The sequence below is a fragment of the Colossoma macropomum genome, unplaced genomic scaffold (genome assembly GCF_904425465.1).
Source record: "Colossoma macropomum unplaced genomic scaffold, Colossoma_macropomum, whole genome shotgun sequence".
NCBI lineage: Eukaryota > Metazoa > Chordata > Actinopteri > Characiformes > Serrasalmidae > Colossoma > Colossoma macropomum.
Genome location: NW_023494802.1, coordinates 35206549 through 35231774, shown reverse-complemented (window position 1 = coordinate 35231774; position 25226 = coordinate 35206549). Strand labels below are relative to the sequence as shown.

At 39.6% G+C, this 25226-nt stretch overlaps 1 protein-coding gene across 1 annotated transcript; it reads left to right on the top strand.

The window, feature by feature from the left end:
* ppp1r14c (protein phosphatase 1, regulatory (inhibitor) subunit 14C) lies at nt 1-21836 on the top strand. Its single transcript, XM_036592444.1, has 4 exons — nt 1-234; nt 18129-18212; nt 19209-19241; nt 20452-21836. Exons 1-4 carry the CDS (start codon nt 1-3, stop codon nt 20524-20526), a joined length of 426 nt encoding a protein of 141 aa, XP_036448337.1. The 3' UTR covers nt 20527-21836.
* Nucleotides 21837-25226: the final 3390 nt, after the last annotated feature.

Genomic DNA, 25226 nt, shown 5'->3' with positions numbered 1-25226 from the left:
ATGTCAGCCACCAGCACTGAAACCTCCGCTCCTCTCCCGCCCTCCGCCGGCCGGGTCTTCTTCCAGGCGGCGCCCGGGGTAGGGTGCGCGGCCAACGGCCACATGCAGCGGGACGACCCGGTGCAGAAGAAGCAGGGCAAAGTGACGGTGAAGTACGACCGCAAAGAGCTGCGCAAGAGGCTCATTCTGGAGGAGTGGATCATCGAGCAGTTGAGCGAGCTTTACGACTGCGAGGTGAGGAATGATACGCTGGAGCTGGAGAAGCTGAAGTTGGCTTCTTTTTTCCTTTTTCCCCAGCTACTTCTTGGAATTTCACGTTCCACCTTAAATAACGCGGCAGTTATATTGTGGCGCCGGTAGACGCCAGAATGTGACTGCACTGTTTAAGGTGGAACGGGAAAATTCGAATAGGAGGCCAATTTCAGCCTCGTCTGGGCATTACACAAAGACATTTGGTGCTGTAAGCGGTTACTTCTGTGTGTGTGTTCTCCTCCTCCAGGGCTACACAGTTAGCTGTGCGAGTGTGTTTTGGTTCCTTTGGTTCAGATGTGCTGATGCTTATGACTGACCTACATTTTGTCTGGTCTATTCTGCGGCGCTTTTACGCAGAGCTCTGTCAGTTCTGGCACTGTTACATGAACCTGACATGATTAAGTGCGTTTTGTAGGTACATGGTTTGGCTTTTAAGGTGCTGGCTGGATAGAAATGACCCTTCTGTCTGAGGTTTTTAGGACTGAGAGAAGAGCTTTTCCTGCGCATACTGGTCCCTAACTGTAGCAGCGTTTGCCAAGTCCTCCTGGGGTTATTCCACAAAGCAAGAGTTCTCCATTAGCTTATAACTGAAGCCTAAAGTCAAGGTTACCCAATAGGATAAGAAGGTGCGCTTATTGCTGACAAAGGCCGTCACATAGATGGTATAACCTCCATAGAAAAGCGTTGTCAATAGAATGGGATCAGCTACACATGAACCTGGGGTTAACATGCTCAATTCCAAATGCTAAGCGTTAGCTAAAGGGGTATAAAGCCCGCTCTCCACGGGGCTGTGGAGCAGTGGAACTGTGTTCTCTGTAGTGATGGAGCTCTGTCCAGTACATTTAGGATGACTTGGTGATCCTAGACTAATCAAACATGACCTCACTAATGCTCTTGTGGCTGAATACACTTAATGCAAAATCAGTGCCATCCCTATTAATACTTTTGATTTCAGAAGAGTCTTAGGATGAGAAACTTACTGGGCTACATTATTATTGGACTTGAATTATCCGGTTTGCTGAGAATAACGTTATATGTGAGAACATATTAGATGCAGAGGGGCTTTTATTCGACGGCAGGGTCACATCAGGTTTGGTCATCAGCTGCTTTGCGACACTGGACCTGAGCAAGTTCTCCAGCGTTGAGCTGAACTGAGGTTTGTTTTGTCTCCTCTTGATGTTATCAGGTCTTTGGGTTTTATGGTGAATTACTCCGCTCCTGTTTAGACGCGGTGAGTCGTGTGTTGGGGGGATGGGGGGAGCGGAGGGGCGCAAGATGCTGATTTTTCCAGCTTTCTCTCTCTCTCAGCCAATCAGAGCGCAGCGCGCTGACCCCCTTTTAGCGGATCTCCTCAGCAGACGCGCTCGCGGCACCCGTCTGATTTCATGCGCGTGAGCGTCCATAGGCTTGACGGGCAGTGTGTGTGTGTGTGTGTGTGTGTGTGTGTGTGTGTGTGTGTGGAGCTTAGTGGTCACCAGATGTCCTCAGGGTGATGGAAAGCATGACGGCTGCGAGGACAGCCAAGATGAAAAATTCAAAATTCTGGTGTGTTTGTGTATGTATGTATGTATGTATGTATGTATGTTGTATGTATGTATGTGTTTAAAAATGCAAGTTTATATCAAATGGCTGCCATTAGTTATAGTTTAAAGTATATTCATTAGCTAAAGTTACATAGGAGTAAGTGAAAATACCCCACAAAGATAGAAATACAAACCTTGTAAACTGTACCATAGTAAAGTGTGGTTTAAAGTGGACAGTGCTGTTTTGAATGGGCTGGGGTCAATTAGGGTAATGGGACATTAATGTAATGCACCATCATAAGCTGCTTATCAGTTTATTCTTTTTTTAGCAATTGTTTCTGCCACAATATTTAATTCTTTTTAAAAATAGTCTTAAAAGACAAGCAGTAACTTTCTCACTTTTGTGTCTATGGGTGGCATTTATTCAAGTGATTTTATTTAGGGAGTTAATTTAAACTCTGGCAACGTTATTGTGTACTATCCATACATTAGTTAAAATCAAAGCTCAAATTCTTTACGCTTACTTGGTTATAGGTGGTTGTCCCACATACATTAGTGGGCTTGTGGTTTAATTACATAAAGTCGACCCCCACTGTCAGTGTTTGCGCAGGTGCCTCTGAGACCACACATCACATACAGCAGGATGTCGCACATCTAAACGGTGGTTAACAGCTGTTAACCGCAACTGAGAAGAAAAGCCACAGTAAATCAGATGAGCATGTCAACAACAAATAAATACGACTAGCATAGCAGCCTAAATGGTGCGCAGTCATTTCATCATTAAGTGGTTAGTACAGTGCTGGGTGTAACTAACCAAGAAACTAAAGAAATGAATTAGTCAAAATGATCAGTAGATGTTCAGAAGAATTTCATGTAGCAAGGAAAATACTGCTAGTTGGTGGCTACTAGCCTTCCATTCATTGTAAGTCACGTTAGCATGTTTGGACTAAACCTTTAAAACATTTAAATTAGTGGCCTGATGAAAAGTGGTACTTCAGGACTGAAGGTTTTGGAAGTTGTATGAGTTTCTGGCCTTGGACTGTAAGTGGCAGATGTGTGCGAATTTTTCAGGCTAGTTGTGAAAATCTCAGGTTTCAGTTAGCAAGTAGGCCTTCTGAGACACCTGATAATGTGGGGTTTTCATGAGGCCTACTGTGTCCTATGGTCCAAGGTAAAAGGCTCCAGAGCTGACTGTTCAATACTATTAAAGCAATAATTTGGCCAATAATCAAATTTACAATTTCCTCCTTTACACTGATAGTTGGTAAGACATGTTTGGTGGTGTTTGCTTTTTTTAGTATTGTTCAGACAAAGTTCAGCCTTCAAGATGGCTGTCATTGTTCTTTACTATGCAGATGTTGTATAGAAAAATGTTTTTGTCTATACAAAAATACATTGCTTAGTATATCCTATAAACAACTGTCATCATGTCAGAAACCCGTAAGCAATGCTATATGTGAAGTATTTTCAAATCATCACTAATGGAGAGAATGGATTACTCAAATGACAGAAATGGCCTGTCCGATGAAGAGGACAGCAAGCTAAAGGCTAACGTTTGCAAGTTAGCTACCTGGCTAACTAGACCACTTACCTTTGGCTCCTGATTTCTGGCTACAAGGGTAAAAAAAGAGAATGTCTGGTGTCCATTCTGTGCTGAATAAAAATAAAACAAGAGAACCTGTAGGGAGGAGAATTACCACTCTGCAATGTCTTACGGTTTTTTCAAACGCTAGAGGGCGCTCCTGAGTGAGTCTAAAATGAATGGGTCCATATGGATATGTTGCTGCACTACCAAATACCGTACAAGTAACACATAATAACTTGACACGTGTTAGACTGTAATGTCCCTTTAACAGACTGGCAGTTTGAGGTGTGTGATAATTTAGCTATGCTGTTTGATGCTAATGGGTGTTGTAGAAGCTTCCGTTACTTGTTAGGTACATTAGCCTTGTAGCTCCATTGCAAAATTATGGAAGCAAACTTTGGCTGATTGGCTGCCCATAGGGTAAGGGAAAGTTGTGTTTCGCCAGAACGGTCACCAAGTGATTTACTGTTATGTGGGGTTTGTTTTTATTGGGTTAAACCAGCGATTACAGAATTTCACTCATCTCCACTGGATGGATGACCAGGCCTCTATTTTACACTGTATACAGTGTATGTAGAAGTGCGGCACCGTGTGGGCCCCAGTGACTATTTCTGACTCCTTCAGACTCTGATATGTCAGCTGAGCTTGCTGTTTGACATCAGGGCCATGACCTTGTCCTCTGTCTGCCACTGCGAAAGCTAGCAAAAGCAACCATGACCACTATTAAATGATTGACAGCAGAGTAGGACAAAGCAAGGCGAATGTAGAGAGGAGCAAGAGACAAGATACAGCAGGAGAGAGGAAGCTCAGCAATGGTGCTTGCAGTGGGTTGGAGAAGAGTGAGAATGCCCTGGGAATCGAGTAAAAAAGCGTGAAATAAAGAAGGAGAAGAAAGGAGAGCAGGGGGGACATGCTAGCTCTTCTGGGAAATATATCTACTTCTGCATGATGTAAACCAGTGTTATTTGTATGTTAATGCACAGACATTCACTTCTTGGAGAGACTGGAGGTGCATTTGTGTGAGTGTTCTTACATTACATAATCATTTGTTAGACAATGATGTATTTCCCCCCCTCATTCTCGGTGCTGCATCAGCAGTCTCGCCTGTGTTAGCAGGGAGAGAGGGTGAGAAAATGGAGTAAAAGCACACAAGAGGGATGAACAAGGCTTGTGGAAATTAGAGAGAAGGACGTTTGGAATGTAAAGAAGGTGAAATGGGACACAGAGGATTAGTCTTTTTTAAAGGAATATGCTAGCGTTTTTCTCATCTCTATCTGCCACACCGTTAGCATGCAAGAATAAAGTAGGGAAGGCAGAGATGACACAGCTGTGGCACTAACTAGGCTATCTACTCTGGCTGATGTTAGCTATGTTCAGAAATAGTCTCTAGCACTCTTCCATGTTGCCACATCATCCACTGAAGAGAAAATACCTCATAAAAGAAAATGAGTGTATCAGCATCCACTGTTTTAACAGTTACCTCTGTTAGCTGGTTAGCTATCTGAATAGGCAGCCGCTGTTAGTCACTTAAATAATAAAACCTGTTTTCAAATGTGTTCCTCTGGGTGCGGCTAAATTCGTCGACATTAACGTTTGCCTGGGACAAGTGAAAGTTTGTGTGGGACAAGTGGATGATGAATTTAAAAACACAAGGTAAAACTAACAAACAGGCTAACAAATTCTTTTACAAAACAAAAAGGAATGTGTTGTGAGAGAACTGAACACTTTGCGAACGCCAATTTTAGCATATACTTTAAATGTTTAGGTTTCCCAGCAGAGTAGCCTACCGAGGAGTGTGTAGTTGTTACAAACAGTGAATACATTTATATGTTCATCAGATATGATGGCTTCATTTTAGCTGCAGTAGTTCGAATGTTTCTGAAACCTCCACAACATGGCCAAGTGCTAGATTAAGCTTGGAAACGAGTCAGTCCAAGGTCTAACTCTGACATGTACGAATCTAAAAGGGAACGAAAATGTATTCGCACTTGATGGGATGAGTTGTACATGCCTTCCTCACATGATATAAGTGTCCTTTGTTGATGACGTTAATTTTGTGTGGTTAAGAAGCAAGTTTGTTATTGATAGCCATTTACCTCACAAAGACAGAAAAGAGACATTTTAAATCATTTTAAATTTTTTAGTTTTAAATTTGAGAGCTGCTTGTTAAAGAACAATGACGTCAAACCACTCTGAAGACTTTTGTTTACATCTTCTTTACTGAATTATGCAGAAGTTTTTGAAAAATCAATGGAATTCCCCTTTAATCAATCCCTGTGGCGTTTACACCTCATTATCAAGTCTGAGTGGGCCTGCAGTGATGGAGTTTTCTCTCTCGCTCTTTTTCTCTGTCTAACTGACTCTCTGAATCAATGGAGGTCATTTGAAAACGCTGAAAACGCTGTGCAGGCTTTCTGTGCCCTGACGATTCAGTCTATTTTTGGGGACGCAGTACAGCAGTTCGCAAGCATGCAGATTTTGTGTGCGCGTGTGTGTTTTTCCCTGAACAAAGAGCATACAGTATGTCCTAGTTTTGTCATTGGTGTCCTAAAGAGGCTCAGTCAGAGAGTGGGGGGGGGTATATCCTAGACTTGTGCGTGTGTGCGCCTTGTCAGTCAAAGGTCATTTGATTAAGACGGCCGCAACGGCAGTTATTGTCATATACAATGTAGAGCTGTCAAATGATTAAAATAATCATGATTAATCGTGATTAATCACACAGCTCATATTTTCTCCAGCTTCTAATTTCTCTAATTACCTAAAACTTTGTCTGAATGCAGTTATTACTTTCAATAATTCAGCTTGAACCTGAACACAATCACTTTTTACGCAGAGTGAACTTGAAAATAAGGTGAATGCCATTTCCAGGTTTCACAGACGTCCAGGTAGTGGGACAGTGGCTTCCTGTTCCAACTCCTCCATGACTGTAGCCTGCTCACTCTCATACTGCTGTGTTACATCTTGGCCCATTAGAGTGCTGTTAACAAATGAGAAAATTGGTATTTCCCACTTCTGACACCACTCAAACGCAGCATAAAATGCCTGCCTAGGTCTTCCATGGCTGGGAGTCCAAGAGAACATAGTTGGCCTTGCTCTCTGTGCTTGCAACGTGTGTTCGGGATAGACCTGGCTAGTGTGTGGAACTGGACAATGGCGAAATTGAAAAAGTTGGGGAAAAATGGCAACAAAAAAGGCCTGCCTGCAGTGTTCATCTACACAGTGAAGTTTAGTTTGTTATTATAGTTCACAGTAAGTCATACTGCACCCTAAACCACATCCACCTCAGTGAAGACATAGATGCAGTTTGAGTGGGTTGAGAGAAGTTTTTATGGAAAACATTGGGTGTCTGACTTCTAGCACTTGTTAGCAACATTAGCCTAATCAAAAGAAAATTATTGTAATTGTAACTCATTCATTATTTCACTCATTGCATTATGTTTTCCCCTAACCTGCATCACATATTTTGTCCCTGTAATAGTGCTTAAAACCCAAACTTGACCACTAGCCACCAGTAAGGCACATTCACAGCAAATGGAGCAGAGTGAATCTGTCTGTGAACCTCCCTCTTTCTCTTCCTTTGTGTGTGTATTGATCGTTCTTTGAGGTTCAGCCTGGAGGGGGTGTATGTCTGTCTGTCTGAGGTCATGAGGGATTACATTTCATTGTGCTGAATGTGTTCGAGTGCATGTAACGGTATGAGGAAAGGTTGTTGTAGACTGCTATCACTGTCATATCAAAACTACCTTTGTCTGCATATTTTGTACTTTTACACCAGCCTATTTGGTAAAAATCAGCTGCTCTTTACAATATGTGAGCATTTCCATCATGAATGGGTCAGTGGTTCATGGACTTCTACCATACACTGTTAGAAATAAATGTTTTGTGCAGGTACATTTTGTTCAAGGTACAAACAATGTAAATGTTCCCTCAAATGTACAACAGTGGTTTTAAGGTCCAACTGTGTCTCTCTAAGTTTTTCCCAGGTGAAAAGTACATATTTGTACCTTTTCATAACCTGATGTTTTAAAACAGAACAATAAAATTGTTCAAGACGGGGCATGTGGAGTCAATACAACTTAGAAAATATAATTTCAATGGATTATGGTACAGTTATGTCCCCTGACTAAAGGTACTGAGACATACTGTTGAGGGTACCACCCCAGTGACAAGAGGGGTACTGTGCCAGTGAGTTTCATACCCTTTTTTTTTCCCCGGAGTGTACTGTTTTTTTTTTTTGTTTTTTGTTTTTTTCCTGCATAATTCTATATTAATATCCAACATTATTCTTGTATTTTATTTTATTCTCTGAGGTCCACTTATCATTTTGTGTGGTTTTACTACTAAAAATGGTCAGAATTCATTTTTATATGACCATTTTCCAACCTCTCTTTATCCCTTAGAATTTAACAGGCTGTTTTTCTTACTGTTCCTTTAAGACTGATATGTAAACGACCTCTGCTCTGATTGGATCTTGCATTGTGCCTCATTCGGAAAGCACTTAGAGCTGAAACACTCCTTATACTCTCAGCTTGGGGGGCGGAGCTAAACTGCTGCAGGCTGAATATGTGGATGTACAGTACTATGTAAGTCTTGGGCACCTAAGCACACTGTTTGAAACCATTTATCTTGTGTGTTTCTGGCAATAAAAACACAATGTAACATTAGAATAGATGTAAATATAAATACAGAAAGTCGCCTCCAGCCATTGCACAGATTTGATAAATCTCATCAGCAGCACACCTGAGTTAACATAATGAAGTGTTGATTAACGACACCAGGTACTGGATAGTGACCACAAATAATACTGGGCTTCCTCATGATGAGGTGAAAATGATTGAATGAACACATTGACATACATAAAATCAGTGCTCATTGTGTTAGTTATTGGTATTTATAAATAACTTAAATGAACTAAAGTCATAATTTCTGTGCCAATTAAATAGCCTTTTAATTCTCATTTTCTCAAGTGCCTTTAACCTTTGCACAGTACTCTATATAAATGAGTTGGTTTTTGTGACATCACAAAGTGTGAATCCAAAATGAGTTTTTGCCACTTAGTTTCCATGTATGGACTGCGTAGATATGGGAGTGAACTGTATGAAACTCCTTTATTTCAAAAAAGCACAGAAAGCAAGGAAATTTGTTTTTCCATCATGGTATGGATCATGTAACTCCTGACAGTGACCGTATACATATTTTATACACATGCAGTGACTGTTAGTCTGAGGTGAGTGCACACAAATGCCCTTGTCTGAGTATGTATGTATTATATGTGAGAAGGTTGTTGATATTGTCAGGTTAAAGCTCCCTCATTCATTCTATACAGTCCATATCAAACAAAAACTCTCTTACTGGGTGTGTAACTTTGTGTACATCAGTGTGTGTGTCTGTCTGTGTGCTTGTGTGTGTGTGTGTGTGTGTGCACGCGATGTGTACATTGCCCTGGGCTCTGTGTCTGGCTGGATGCTCTGAGCCCTGTTAGTTCTCTCAGCAGGATTAAAGCCTGCTTGTTATTCTGATACAAACCTTCAATAAACTGACCTGTCTGCTCTGAGAGAGTGCTCGGCTTTGTCCTGGCAGACAAAACGCCAGCCGACTACACAATGAGCCAGAGCAGAAATCACATAAATATAGTTGAGGGGTTTTTTTTTATTATTATTTGTTAGTTTTTTTTTCTAGATGGAAGCAACACTTAGTCTGATCTGATCCTAAAAGTAAATTGGGATGCATCACTTGATATACATGTTAATAATTCCTAATGGAAGATCTGTGTTTGTGAATATAGCCTGTAGACTGTAGATATTGTAATACCTAATACTATAATTCAGGGGGGCCCAATCTGTCAGCTGAACCCCTTTATTCTAAATTATTTGCCTTAAGTACCCCTTAAGAGTTAAAGTAGACTTACCATAAATTAACAGGTGCAAAAAAAAATATAGAGAATTTGCCAATGCACAATATAAATTCCGCAAATAAACAGTAATTGCGTATTAAAACATGCAGTTCTCTGCAGAGGATTTGTTCACTTTTTTTCACATGAAAAAGATGATTCTTCAAGGGTTCTTTAGCACAGAACCAAAATGGTTCTATATAGAACTATGAACACTCTTTGCATCATCAAAGCATTCTTCACATTGATGGAGAATGTGTTCTATATGGTTTATATAGAACTTTTTTGAAAAGGGTTCTATATAGCACCAAAAAGGGTTCTTCTATAGTAACAAGCTTGACATCATAACAATAGAAGAACCCTTTCACAACACACTCCAACAATCTGAAGAACACTTTTTGCGATGTAAAAAACCTTTTAATCATGCAGAGGGTTCTTTGAGTGTTCATGGTTCTACGTTAAACGATTTTCTTCACTAAAGAACCTTTTGAAAAACCAACTTTTTTAAGAGTGTAGAAAAACAACAAACTTTTGCACATGACTGTATATCTTAAATTGTATGTTATTGGACAGTGATTTCAGCCACAGTGGCACGAACCTCCTGCAATGCCACCATGAATCCCAAGGGCTCCATGAAACCCTGGTATACCGACCCCTATTTAGTATCTTTATATTAACTGATCTATTGTGCGTTCCTCGTTATCGATCCCTTTACCTCCACCATCTGTCAGTTTTTTTCATTTATGGTGAAATCAAACAGCAGAAGTCATATCACCCCCTGCTCTTCCTGTACTGTTGTGCAGTCTGTTGAAATCTGACCGTGTGCATCATATGGACGTTAAAGATCATGATGAAACTCTGCTGTTTTTAGTAAACAGTACTGAGTGTGATTCTCCATAATCAATGAACCGTCTCCTTTGCTGAGTAATGGCTGCAGTGCTAAGAGACTATGAAGAGAAGAGTCTACAGCCTGTGCATGCAGAGTGAGCAGCTCCGCTGATGTACTTAATGAAGTGTTTCTTTAGCGTGGCTGGTTCTGTGTGTCTGTTATCATGATGGATGTAAACTCACTCTGTGATGGATTAGGTGAGTCTGGTGTTTGCGTGTTTTGCCTGTCTGATCTGCTGATTATCTTCCGTTTTAGCAGGTGCTGGTGGCTGTTTTCATTCTCCTCTTTATCCCTTCATCTCAGACGTCACATATATATTATCAAATAAATGGAGTTCAGCTAGGGCTGTAACTTCTTTCTTTCTTTCTTTCTTTCTTTCTTTCTGTCTTTCTTTCTTTTTCTGTGATGTATGATGCATAATGGTATTAGCAGATAGTTGCTTGAAAAATATAAGCATCAGAGGGATGTTTAGATGTGACCAGTATTTCAAGCTGATATTTAATGACCTGTTTATTGAACTTTGATTCAGAATGTTTAGGTGGCGCTGGATTAGTGAACTAAACAGTCTGTATTCTGCTGCATTTGTAACCCTACAAAAACAATAAATGTCATTTCTTCTTACTGCTAATCCAGGTGGATTTAATCCCAATTTGTACATATTATAAATATCTATCAACACAGACAGAAGTCTTTTTCTTCTTCTGTCTTTTTGCTTTTTTCGTTGTCTTTACCTTCTTTCTTTTTCTTTCTTTTTCTTTCTTTCTTTCTTAGATCTGTGTTTTTCTGTCAGTGTTCTCTCTTCTGCAGTTCATATTTGTGGCTGTTTGGCAGTCTGTGTGTTTATGCAGGATGAGAATATTTCTCCTGATGTGTGAAACTCCTCCTGTTGGCTGTAGAATAGAGAAACTCTGACCTGGTCAGTGAAGCGCAGCAGCAGATGATGGATTGAATGTTTGTTTTGATCAGTTTACCAGCTCTGACTGCCTTAATGCACCTCGAGAGAGGCAGACAGAGAGAAAGAGAGGTAGAGAGAACAATCGTAATAAATATTTACATTGACAATCAGGTATTTGTTCTCATTAACATATTAATGTTGGAGAGTAAACAAATGTTATTTTGGAATTTGGGGAAAAATAATTGTGTGTGTGTGTGTGTGTGTGTGTGTGTGTGTGTGTGTGTGTGTGTGTTGGTGTGCACGCATGTGATTAGAGTGCCTGTTTTTCAGTGTGTGTATCTGTGTTTGTACAGCTGGTTAATAGGAGTGTTTAAGCTCTGGCAACGTGTGTGTGTGTGTGTGTGTGTGTGTGTGTGTGTGTTTGTGTTTGTGTGTTTTAAGGTGAGTGTATGGTTATATTTAGAAGAAAGTGTGTAAACACATGACCATTTAAAGAGAAACAAAGATACAGAGAGATACAGAGACAAGAGTGACAGACAGACAGGAGAAAGATGAAACAGCGAGAGAGAGAGAGACAGATACAGATATACATAGAGAGAGAGAGAGAGAGAGAGAGAGAGAGAGAGAGAGAGAGAGAGAGATTGTGCCCTGCAAGAATGACCGTTCAGTAAGGCAAATGCCATGTCAATCACATGGTGTTGACATTTCACAAGCACCTGAACACTTTTACAAGTTTTTAATACACACACTCACTTTCAAATCCTGCTCAAGTAGTTGTTGTGGAAGATCTTATAGCAGGTTTTTGACTTCTGCTTTCATGAAGAATGTGATGTGGTGCTAGTAGAACATATATATTTGGGCTTGTTTTAAAACTTTACATTAATAGATCGTATATGCCGTGGAGTTTTCTAACATTTTTGCCATTTTAGATTTAGCATGGATATTTGAGACTTGTCAATGACATTGCATGTTTTCTCTGAAGCTGATAACAGACTTACAAACACAATTTACGTTTTACAGTGACTCCTTCAGTAAATAGCTCTGTCATAGAGCTGCTGCGGTTTTCCATTTCTAACTGAAATGCACTGGACAGGCTACCATGAGTACTCAGTGACGTTTTCTCTCACAAAACTGGACCCTTTGTAAATCAAAACATGATTGGCTGATTCCACTGTTAGTACCTAATTGTGTTTGTAATCTGACACATTAGACCTTCAGCTGAGCTTCTGAAGTCCTAAACAATGGGAGAGCAAGCTTGGCTGTCTTTACTTAGATACCAAAGTGGAGAAAAACCTGATTCAATCTTTTGTAGGTCATTTCAAGAATTTAACCCTTTTTTCCCCAAACAAAACAATGAAATAAGAATATTACTACAATCCCTGCAGGGTTTAAATACAGCAAGCATTATGATTATAGTAAATAAAAATAAACAAAAAGGTTTTGTTTTGTTTTTTTTCCCCCCCACAGAAATCATTAGATCTTCTCTGAAGGCCTAGAAGGCCCTGAGGGTTCCCTACTGCAGTATGGGAAAAGAAAAAATGGAATGTGCCTTCTCTAAACAAATTAAGATGAATAATGTGGGCCCTGTACCTCAGTTAAATGTAAAATCAGGCAATTACTCCCTGTGATGGATGAAACCGCACCATCTTCTCTTTCTCCTCTGTCTGCTTATTTTCTAACTGCATCCTCTTTACCACACATACAACACACGCCACACCATACTCATGCCTTATCAGCTCTGCAGACCGGCACTAATCACTCTGACCCACTTCCTTAGCTCTCTCTCTCTCTCTCTCTCTCTCTCTCTCTCTCTCTCTCTCTCTCTCTCTCTCTCTCTCTCTCTCCATAAAAAGCTGAAAGTAAGGGTAAAAAGGATTCTTAAGGCAACTCCTGCACCAAACAAGGATAGGATAAATATGAAAAACAAGGACAAGGATTTGTGGTAAATCTGGATATAATACACACTGGCAAGCTTTCTTGTGTCACTTTCAGCTGCTTTAGATAAAATTTTCTGTCAATCCACTTAACTACAGATAAAGGATGCACCAATATAGAATTTCTGGACTGATAAAAATATTAATAAAAAATTAAATTAATTAAAACTACCGTAGTTCTGGGCTTCATGGGGTATTCGACTGATGGCGGCATTTAGAAATGAAAACTGTGCTCCTTTGAAAACAATGGAATATCCAGTTTGCCATTGATCGTCTACCGCCAACATGTAAACACAGCATAAGACCGGTTACAAATTGATCACTGAGTAATTTTACATAGCCATGTTGGCTAAACCAGGGTCCTGTCTCAGGAAGCGCATTCAGCTAAGTCAGGGCTTTTCACTGTTTCACCTTCACACAACCTAAAAAATGTAGTCACGGTTACGATGATGGTTAACAAAATTCTCTGCTAACCCAGGTTTACATTCTCCAGCTATGCTTAATCCTTGTGCACAAGCCCATGACAATGTGATGTTCACAGTGAACAGCCAATCATGTGAAACATAGAGAAGAGTCAAACAGCTACTACTTGTCCAAGAAATTCTAATATGAAAATATGTAGAAAGTAAAATAATAGCCAAAAAGCAAGACTCTTAGCACTGTGTGCGACAGCTGAGTGGTTCCTGTTGAATTTTTCTTTTAGCATATTAATCGTCGGTAGACTATAAAATAAACCTGCAGCAATTCACAAAAAAGTGACTCGAAATAGATTGAAGGGTACGCCAACACAGGGAGGTCTGCCCTATTTGTTCAGAAGCTCAGCTGTGGTCTGAGAGCTGTTCAATCTCAAACTTAACCTGCCCCAGAGCAGGAGCCTCTCTCACCAAGCATGTTTAAAGATTCCAGAGTAGGTTTCAGCTTCACAAAATCTTAAACACGACCACGGCTAACTCATTGTACAATGGTAGATACCAATTATTCGTATTGACTCAGGTTTAGGTACTCAAGCTGTGATTAATGATACAGCTTGACGTATGAAGAAATGAACTGCCAATTGTATGACACCTATGGAGTCAAGCAACTTCTTTTCCAAAGAAGGGAAAAGAAATCAGACTGTGGAAATGTGCATTAACAGTAAACCCTGACCTTGATTGGTCAGAAGTTTGGCCTTGTTTGGTTTCAGAGCTATTTGTATTCCCAAACTTAGCCTAACCTAGAGCTTAGCAGCATCGGTTGGCATGGCAATGTATTTCGGTGAAAAACGATCCAATGTTGTAATACAGCAAATCCAGAGTTAGATCAAGCTAAGCTTAAGAGTTGACTAAGCTAGGGATGGGCAATATAATGATAATTTATCAAGATAACAATAAAATGTCACTATGCTTTTCTGAGCACATTGTGGATATCGCCACATCTTAAAGAACACTGACTATGTTTCATTACAAAGTGAGCATAATTTAAAGTGCGCCTGTTTATTTGAATTTAGTTTGTAAAACATTGAATAAAAATCATTGTAGTTATTACAGTATTTTTATATGTGGCACTACAGGCTCTATATGGAATGTTTCAACCCAACTTACTAAGTCTGAGGAAAACAAAATATCATTATGCACATTGTGTGTATTAAATGTCCGTGCGTCATAGCAGAACTGGTGTAATTGTACGTGAGTGACCGTGGCATGCAGCTATATGAATGTTGCATGGCCATAGCATCACTGGAACAACAGTGGTGTTTGTGCCTGTGTGTGACACTATTTTTATCATACAGTTGTGTTTTAAACAAACAGTGCCTCTAAGGGTTAGTTTTGGTTGAAGTTTGGGTTTTATTTTACATGAACAGCTACATCAGGATTTCAACTACAAGCATTCAGCACCATGTGCCACCACCCTGGCTGACTGCAGAAGTTAGGAAAACTGAACTCTTGACCAAACATTCTGCTAGCCGCTACGGTACATAGTCATTGGTGCTGGTGGCAGAATTGTCCATCATTAAAATCTGGAACATCTGGATCGTCATCCATCTACAGTCATAAGCAAAACGCAGCGTGAGCTTTGCCCAAGGACTTTTATTGTGCCATTCCTTCCTAGAGGGGGAACTGAACCTCAGATCTTCGGTGTGTTGGCCAGTGGTGTTATCCCTAGGGGTGCTGCTCTGCTGGTGAGGCTGCGCTGCTCCAAGAATGGGCAATGATTAAAGAGTTCTTTGCATCATGAAAGAGATCTTCAGATTGATGAAGAATGTGCTGTATATGGTTCTACATAGAACCTTTTTGGAAAGGGTTTTGTATAGCACCCAAATGGGTTCTTCTGTTACAAGCTTTACATCATAACAATGGAAAAACCCTTTTTGGTGCTATATAGAACTCTTTTCAAAAAGGTTACATATAGAACCGTCTTTAGCACATTCTGAAGAACGCTTTCACAATGTAAAAAACCCTTTCATCATGCAAAGGGTTCTTTGCATGTTCACGTTTCTTTATAGAACCATTTTCTTTCCTAAAGAACCATCTTTTTTAAGCATGTAATTATACATTCCTTATTGCATGCATGAGCTGAAAATGGGGCCTATCAGTCATAATTATCAACTGTAATTCTAACATTGGAAAAATGATCATTTTAGGTCCAATTTATCATGGACTAACACATCAGCCTCATGATGTACCATGCACCCCGTCACAGACTGGATATACACAAAGCTACTGCGCATCTGTAATTCTAGTTTATGTTCTGTATTTCCTTTTTTCTTCCTAATACTCAAAGCTGACAGCTTTTAACATCAAGGATTTTAGCTGCTTTGCCTGGAGCACTACTGTCAGCTTTTTTTGAATGGCTGCCCTGCTTTGCTGATGTGAATGAACTGATGTGTTAAGCTATAATGTGCACACACACACACACACACACACACACACACACACACAGGCATGAGGACAGAGATGAAATTGGACAGGCAAGGCAGGATTCAGCTGTGTATCCAGCTGGCAAACATCCACCGCTGCCACACGCCTCAGCAGACACGCAGAACGTCTGTAACTCCAGTGAAGGGTTATTTCACTCTGAGCTGGAGTGTGGAGGGTAAAGCTGGGTTAAGGTCAGTCTTGTATGTGTGGAGCTGCTCTCCATTCACCGCAGCTCTCAGTCTGCGCCGTCCTGCTGAGTGACCCTTTTTTACCCCTACACTGAGACTGTGCAGTGAGTGAAGCATGCTGGGTAACTGTGAGTGCTGCTCTCAGCATCAGCACAGCAGAACTGTGCGCTCACCCTCATCTGTGGAAGCCTGTTTCTGCCACTTAGAGGTGAAAAAATTGCCATTTAGTAAGTCATAACAATGAGATCATTTCCTAAAATTATGACTTCTTATCTCATAATAATGAGATACTATGTCATAATTATGACCCATAATCTCAGTACTACTTCTTATCTCATAATGATTTAAAATGTCATAATTATGACTTAGTATCTCATTATGATTTTGAATCTCATAATTACGACTTAGTATCTCATAATTATGATTTCAAATGTCATAATATAACATCTCATTATGACTTGTATCTCATAATGACTTCAGATGTCCTAATTATGACTTAGTATTTCATAATTTTGACTTTGAATCTCATTATTACTACTTAGTATATCATAATTACTACTTAGTATATCACAAAGACTTCAAATGTCTTAATTATGACTGAATCTCATAATTACTACTTAGTACCTCATAATGACTTCAGATGTCATAATTATGACTTGGTATCTCATAATTTTGACTTTGAATGTTATAAATATGACTTAGCATCTCATAGTTAATAAAAAGCTAGGTGTCCCCAAGTAAGAAAACCTGACTGACTGCATTTCTCTCCTCGTCTCTCAGTCTATCACCTCTCTCTCTCCGTTTCTCTCTCGCTCTCACACTCATTTGTCAGTCTTTCATTCCAAACAGATTACTAAATGGAAAATACACCCCCTTCACCACCTCACTTCAGACGTACAGAGGGCAGAATATTTATAGCCCTCATCTCACCATGTGTGTGTTTGTCACCACTTTGACACACTGTTGTGATTAATGAGGTCTGAGATTAATCTGAGCCTGGTGGGCTTCAAGCATCTCCAGAACGTTTACAGAACATTACAGAAAACGCTTCCACAACGTTTGAGAGGTTTGGGCGCTAAAGCGCTCTCAGCACACTGTAACACGCCTCTCAGCTCTCATCACACTGTCACATACTGCCAGTCTTCACCTCCAGAGGCAAAGCACTGATGTATTTTATGTTTATTATGAGTGTAAATCTCTGACTTCCAGCTATGATCTGGTTCCGATACTTTAGGAAATGATTTGGTGCATTATTTCAAAAAAGACATCAAAATTATTTTATTATTAATTATTATTAATAACTGTTGACGTATAATGGAAAGTGCATTTTTATTTCTCTAATATAGAGAAATATATTTCTCTAATAAACAATGTCTCACTATTCCTGTTCTCTCTCCTTCTGTCTCTTCTTTTTCTTTTCTCAATCTTCTTTTTCTTTGTTTCTCTCTCGTGATCTTTCTTCTCTTTCTGTCAGTCATACTCTCCTTTCTCTTCTCTTTTCTCTTCTTTCTTCTCTTTCTGTCTCTTTCTCTCCTTTCGCACTTTCTCCTTTTTCTGACTCTCATCTTTCTCTTTCTGTCAGTCATACTTTTCTCTTCTTTTTTTCTTTCTGTCTCTCTCATGATCTTTCTTTCTCTCTCTTCTTTCTCTCCTTTCACACTTTTTCTGTCTCTCATCTTTCTCTCTGTCAGTCATACTCTCTCTCTTTCTCTGTCTCTGTCTCTCTCTGTCTCTCTCTCTCCTGTCTCACTTTCTCCTTTTTCTTTCTCTCCATTTCTCTCTCTGTTCTTTCTTTCCCTCTTCTTTCTTTTTCTCTCTTCTTCCTCTCTTCTTTCCATCTCTCTCTCTCTCTCTCTCTCTCTCTCTCTCTCTCTCTCTCTCTCTCTCTCTCTCTCTCTCTTATAAATCTATTATAAATCACTCTCTGAGTTGAGATATCTGTGTTTGTGTGTTTGGTGTGTTCTGATGTGAGTGAACAGCTGGACGTCTGTCGTCCCATCTAGTGAGAAAATGTGCACATGGTCACCGGGTAAAAGTAGGAATTGTTTGGAGCTAAAAGCTCTTTCATGTTGCAGGATGAAGAGATGCCGGAGGTGGAAATAGACATTGATGATCTCCTGGAGGTCAACAGTGAAGATGAAAGAGCTGTAAAGCTACAGGTAAGTGTGTGTGTGTGTGTGTGTGTGTGTCTTCATACATAAGAAAACGTATTAGATCTACCTCCCATGTCAGTGTAATTTAGTCTTTTCATGTTATCACATCCATATGATTTTCATTTATTTCCATGTAATCATCCTCAGCTATTTGTGATTGGCTAAAATTAGTATTCTAATCTTATTACATTTCTCTGTATTATTAGATTTCCATAATTATCATTAGTCATGTGTGTTTCCTAATGATAAATTTTAAGTCTGAATAATATTTGAACCCTACACAGGACAAAGCTTTTTGCTGCTCTGTGCTACATCCGGTTTAAGAAAAATAAACTTAGTCCACAATGCCCCCGACCGCGCCCCCCCCACCCCCCCTCAACAATCTCATGTTCCTCACTGCCTTCTTTACTCTTCCTAACTTCAAAACAGCTAATACTAGCTAGCTTATTGTGCTAACGATCCTGCTGGAGTGTGCTGCTGTCAGGAGGTTGTGTCTCAAAGCCAAGGTTGCAGCCGAGGAAGTCATTACGTCACTAAAGGTGGTTTGGTTAAATGCACCCTTAATTTCTGTGAATTTGAAGGACTCCAGACCTTCAATCACTCACAATCCTTCACATGCAGTGCTAAATCATTTAAAAATGGCAGAAACTGCTACAATATGTTGCAGCACCAGAGTTTGCAATGAAAGGTTTTGAAATATTCAGCCTCAGCTTTGATTTTAAGACATGACTAGTGAATGGCTAGACTTCTCCCTCTCTGACTAATGAGTAAAAGGCTTACATCACTACCTAGTGTGCCAAAGAAGGATTGACCTAAAGGTGAAACCTGCACTGCTAATACTGGATTGAGAAACAGAGGAGTGTAATCATTTTGTCAAATATACCTCATATAATGTGTTATCCATATTGGAGGGGGAAAAAGTGCTCAATTTAGATAAATGTGTATTTTTGTCCCAAGCCTAGCTATTTTAAGATGCTAAGATCTATGTTTCTCTCTCACCAGGAATCCCTTACAGACTGCTATAAGCCCACTGATGTAAGTCCTTCTGTTTACAAAATGTGTTGTGTCTCAAGCCTCACTGCATGTTTGAGTTGAATATTGACATTAAGGATTAATATATGTATTTAGATAGTTCAGAGTTGAGGATTCGCACCAGCTTCTTGCTCCAACACAGACACACAGGCTGGCCCAAGGCAGTCCTGTGGAGTCTACTGACCGGAAAACGCACATCTGTCTAATGGATCCATCCAAATACAAAGAACATCAGACATCAGACCTACTGCACTGAGGCAGTCTAACCTACTGACCCCCATTCATACACACTGATATGCTTTACCAGTTACCATACTGTAAAGTCTTGCATACATGCACACACAGTCAGTCAAAGATCATGCCTTTAAAATAATGAAAAAATAGTTGTGTGTTGAGTCCAACGCTTTTCTATGCAATGGAAATTATCAGCCAGTAGAAAACGGAACAAGCTGTGGTGTTTCTGAAAAATACTAAACTCTAAATTTTTTTAACCCTAAAAAGAGGTAAGCACTCTGGAAGATGTTAAGAATACCTGGTCGAAATTCTTTAAGAGAAACAGATGCTAATCTTCTGTTAATTTAGCTAATGTTAAGCCTGGTCACATTGTTTTGCACCTTGTACATTTACAAAACGTGACAAAATCACTAAATGATGTAGTTTTATTCCATTAAATCTGTATAAGTAGAGTGTAAAATGAACTTGATTCTTATCAGCACTTTGCATGTGCTATAGTTGCACTTCGTACTATCTGCTTTGTGATGCTGCGTGGCTCCTCTAGTGTGCAGTGGCCCCAAGACTAGGACAGAAATTAAACTTGCAGGATGGCAGCTGGGGATACATTGTTGTTTACAGCGTAAACAATTCCAGGCCTCTAACACTGTACGTCTACAATGAACAATGTCATGGGGAATGCGTGCGTGACGGTGTGTGCGCCAAATGAGTCACCACTGTCACAACAAGACCGGTGACCTTGCGGCAGCCAGTTTTCTGTGACCCACACCTACAGGCTTAATACACACACACACTTGCATGCACACACTGCAGCAGAGTGAGCAGCATGGTAAAAATGAGTATCTCATGATGACTTGAGGAAAAAACCCTATTTGAAATTAGGCCACTGTCTAAAAGCAGTAGTGTCTGTACTTCATAGAATGACTGATGAGCAGATGTACTGATTATGACAACTGACTCTATCTCTCTTGCTCTCACATAGGCTTTTGTGCAGGAGCTGCTCGGGAGGATAAGGGGAATGAGGAAACTCAACGCGCCGCAAAAGAAAAGCCTTTAAAATGCTCACAAAATGCCAACGACAATCCAATCCAGCGAAAAAGGACTGCAGGTCCCACAATCCATCACTCAGCCTCAACTCATTATCTCAGAACACATCCCTCTGCTTTGGAAAGCTCAAGATGCAGTCTGGACGACAAATCCCAGAATGCATCTGGTCAGCCAGGACTATATTCCACCTACAAACCTCAGTTAGGTCCTAGCATAGCAACTACTTAGCATAGGCCACCACAAACCTCAAAGTTTTAAAAGTCCATAGCATTATTTACATTACAGGCCTATAACATTTATTTACATTCTTTGTAAGAGTGAGGAACTGCTTGTTAGATTTAAAATGAACCCACCATAACTTATTTTTTGTCTATATTCTGCATTGTTTTTTTTGTTTTTTTCTTGTTTTTTTTTTTCTGTGATTATTGTTAACCACTGGCATCTGATTTGATGTCAGTTGTATGTCCACTCTTTTTACGGGGCAAGGTTGGGATCTGGAACACCAGATTTAAAAGAATAAGCTCCTCCCCTTTCCTGGATCAAGGCATGTTGGGTAATGTAGTCCCTCACAAAAGGCCTGCTCAGCTGTTCGAATTAAGGTTTTTAACTCGTCTTCCTAAGATTTCAGTTCACGATTCATTTCACTAGCTGACATTAGCATATCTCTCTTCCGTGTAGTTTGTCACAGATCACAGACTGTTGTGTAGCTAAAAGCACTTGACTGTGCTTGGGTAGAAGGAATTTGCCAGTTCATAGATCCAAAAATGGTAGAGTATTTAGAGCATATGGAAGATAAAGACTGTTATATGGTAATATCTGATATGTATAGCAAGTGGTAAGTGATAAGTAGTGAGAATTTGGATATTTTAAATATTATTTAATTCTACCCTCCCTTTTCTCCTTCAGATATGTACGGAGGCTGCCAAAGAGTAAAATGGTGGTACTTGATATAAAGAGCTATGACTGTAAGTGAACTTGTGTAAAATAGTCACCCTTTTGAAATGCCAATACTAGTCTTCACCTCACTGTTTTCATACTCATGGATCAGATTTTGTGTCGAGAAGATTATATAAATCGTTTAATAACAAGGAAACCAGGAGAAAAAAAAACTAAAACTATGGTGCTGTTACTGTTCTATCCCTGTTTAATTCTTCAGTGCAGTGGCTGGTGAGTTTAGTCTTTAGGTCATCAAAGAGAGAGTGAGATGTCCTGCTAAAGCGATAGTTTGGCAAAATGTCATGTTTTCCCATTACCCCAAATGAGATCAGCCAAGATGCACGAAGTTTACTTCTTTAGCTTTGTCGATAGGCTCTATTTAAAGGAATATTTTATAGATGACTGTCATGCAGTGTCAGAAACCTCTATTTGTGATTTATTCACATAGGAATTCTACTGCTATAATCTATCTGCATAATTCCATCGTTGAGATGTAAACAAAACCATCCATAGTGGTTTGATAAGAAATGGTGCATTTCTTATACCGACTCAGGTTTCTCACAGTGGTGGTGATCGGAACCAGGGGGCGCAATGTCTACAATGCAAATATTTCCATTTTATTTACTATCCAAAATGACTAGTGAACCAACACGTGTCGAGTTTTTAAATGTAACGTTGATTTGTCCACTCTTTTATTGTATGTCCACTCTTTTTACGAGGCAAGGTTGGGATCTGGATCACCAGATTTACATAAAGGAATAAGCTTCACCCCTTCTTCTGGATCAAGGTATGTTGGGTAATGTAGTCCCTCACTACATTACCCAACATGCTGATAATGGTTCAACAGTTGTAAATTGGGAAAAAATGGATGTGGGGATTATTTTGCCTTACAATGTCCAGCATGTACCTCTCCACCATTCGCAAACCTGTCATAAAACCATGTCTCAGACATTAGGAAATGTATTTTTAACCATTTTATGTAATAGCTTTCTGTGAGGGAACTTTTAGAGGCATTAAGCGTTTTAGACGTCTGGTTCCTGTCACCATCACTGTGAACAATTCTGACTCCGTTTCGCTAGAAAGGAGCTTTTCACATCAAGCAACTCTGAATGTCTTTGTCTTAACATTTTTAACGATGCAGTAATTTTCAAAAATCAGTGGAACACAAGGTCTGAAGCCAGTTTGTGATTTAGCAAGTTTCCTCAGCGCGAATTACTGATGTATCAGCTTCCATTACTTACTAGCAACATTAGCACTGCAGTTCCAGTGCAAAAAATTCTAAGCAAATTTAGGACACTAAACATTTCTTGGCTAATCGACTATATTTGAGTGAAGGGGGAAAACTGGGTAAATTTAATTTGTCACCAAACTGTTCCTTTAAGTTATTTGTAAGCAGAGCAGAGAGCACGTTGGAGAATTGGGAATTTTCCGCTCTCTGGGCCTGTTAGTCGTGTGGTGGATTTTTTAAAGGTCTCATTCATGTGTGTTCAGGATGCTCTGACTCTTCTGTGCGAGAGAATTCTTCAGGGTTTTTCAGGGTTTAGGATGATCTTTTGAATTTTTTTTTTTTTTAATACTAAATTCTGAGAACATTAGGGGAAAAAAATGTATTTGAGTATTTAGTGAATGACCCTATTTACGTTTGCATGCGTTTTAATGGCATGAAGATGAAGGGAACATTTTTAGCCCAACACTTGCATATGAAATAGTTTGTCTGTTTTTATACCTTATATTACTTTTATTATTATTATTATCATCATTATTATTATTATTATGAAAAAATGCACAACTTCAGGATTTTTGACTGTATATCTGCATTATGGATTTTGTTTTATTGTCTTTTTTTTATCATTATTATGTAGTGTGTGGTATTTTTGCGTTGTTTTCATTAAAACAAATGAAAAAAATACTCTCTGGTTTGAATTTGACCACACAAATACAGCAAACATGCTAATATGCTTTTTCATGTATGATTTATTACCATAATGTCCTGGTTCATAGGTTACTGTAGGCCATGTCTGTATGAATGTGCTTGTGCAGCTTACAAAAGCACCCATTTGCAGGCAAAAAATAGAAAGTCTATACATATTTTATGTCTCTAAAGTATTCATGACCGGAGTTTCCAATGCAGTCTTAGAAAGGCACATCATAATACCACAGCCTAGGCCATTGCAGGCCACACTTTAGACGAGTGGTTCCCAGCTTCTGTAGCCCCACTGCACTGTACAGTTTTTTGTTTTCCTGCTCTGAAACACAACTGTAGAGTATTTCAGAAAACAGGATAGCTGAAACCAAAAGTCAAGCCTTTCCAATGGAAGAGAAACAAGTGACATTCCTATTATTCAAGCCGTAGCAGCTTGATTTCAGCCTTTTCTATCTTGTAAATGCAGAAAGTAGGTCAACTTAAGGACAAAATAACTTAAGGAACTGCAGCAGCGCTTCATAGAACTTCTAGCATCTGTCAGCATCGGAGCGTGAAGTTTGCTAGGCTGTATTTTTCTCTTTCTGATCACTCTTGATCTAAAAATGCATGATGACCAACTGCAAATTACAAAAGCCAAAAGCTGCCACTAAAGTAACAGAATGAGAAGGAATTGGGAACTAAATGTGAAGGACCGTAAATGTGGAGTAAAAAGTAGATCACGTTCCTCAAAAATTGAGTAGAAGTAAAAGTAAAAAAAATGAAGCACAAATTTATCAAAATTGTACTTATCAATGTAACTAAGTGAAAGTAACTAGTTACTACGAGGGCTGTATTCAAGACGATTTTCGACTTGTCTTGAAGTCAAATAAGACAAGAACGAGTCTAAAGGAGGCCAAGTCCAGATCAAGACTCAGAAAATCAAGCCCTCTTCAAGAAATTAAGTAGTCTCTATCTGCTATTCTATCTGAATTAAACAGAATTAACAATTCAAATTCTAGAGATATTAGAACCAAAGCCAATGCTAACAGGCTAAAATAAACATAATCAGGTGCAATTATTTGGCTGAGCTGCTTGAGTATGAGTGACGATAGTCTAAATTTGGCAAGACCAATTCACTAAGCTTTAGTGCCATTACATCATTTGGTTGACACACTGCCACAGCGTTGTTAAAATATCAGTTTTTATAGAGATTAAGAAGTCTAGGATTCAGTTACGAAAAGGTTTAGTTTAAATAAGAATTTAAGAAATTAAGTCTTAATCACTTATTAATGTGATAACAGAAAAACTACATAAAGCTATACAGGGTGATTCAAAAATATTCATCCGAATTCAAAGCACCATGTTTTTACAACCCTGACGCGCCTAGGAACCAATCACATACCAATTGAAAGAGGGGGTCATAGAGCTTCTGACTGTCACCGGAAGATGGCTCCCTTCAGTCTGTGAGGAGATGGAGACCCCTGAGCAGAGAGCGGTTTGCATTGTCCACTTCAATCTGTCATAACTGGGCAACATGATTTTCATCAGCAGTGATGCTCCGTTGGCTCCACAGCACTGGATGATCTCCGGAATCGCATTGAAGGAGCTGTGAGTGCAGTGACACCTGACACGCTCGACTGAGTATGGGCGGAGGAGGTTCATACTGACCACTTGTAAAATTACATAATAAACTTTATGCTCACTTAAACCATTTACAATGTACTGCATTGTTCTGTAACGATTTACAAGTGAAATAAATCATCTCTGTCTCAGCAAAAATCAGGACAACCTACCCCCTAGGCATGAACGCAGAAAATGGAGGGGTAAGGGATAAGTGGTAGGGGCAAGGGGTGAAATGGGATTGGGCCTTA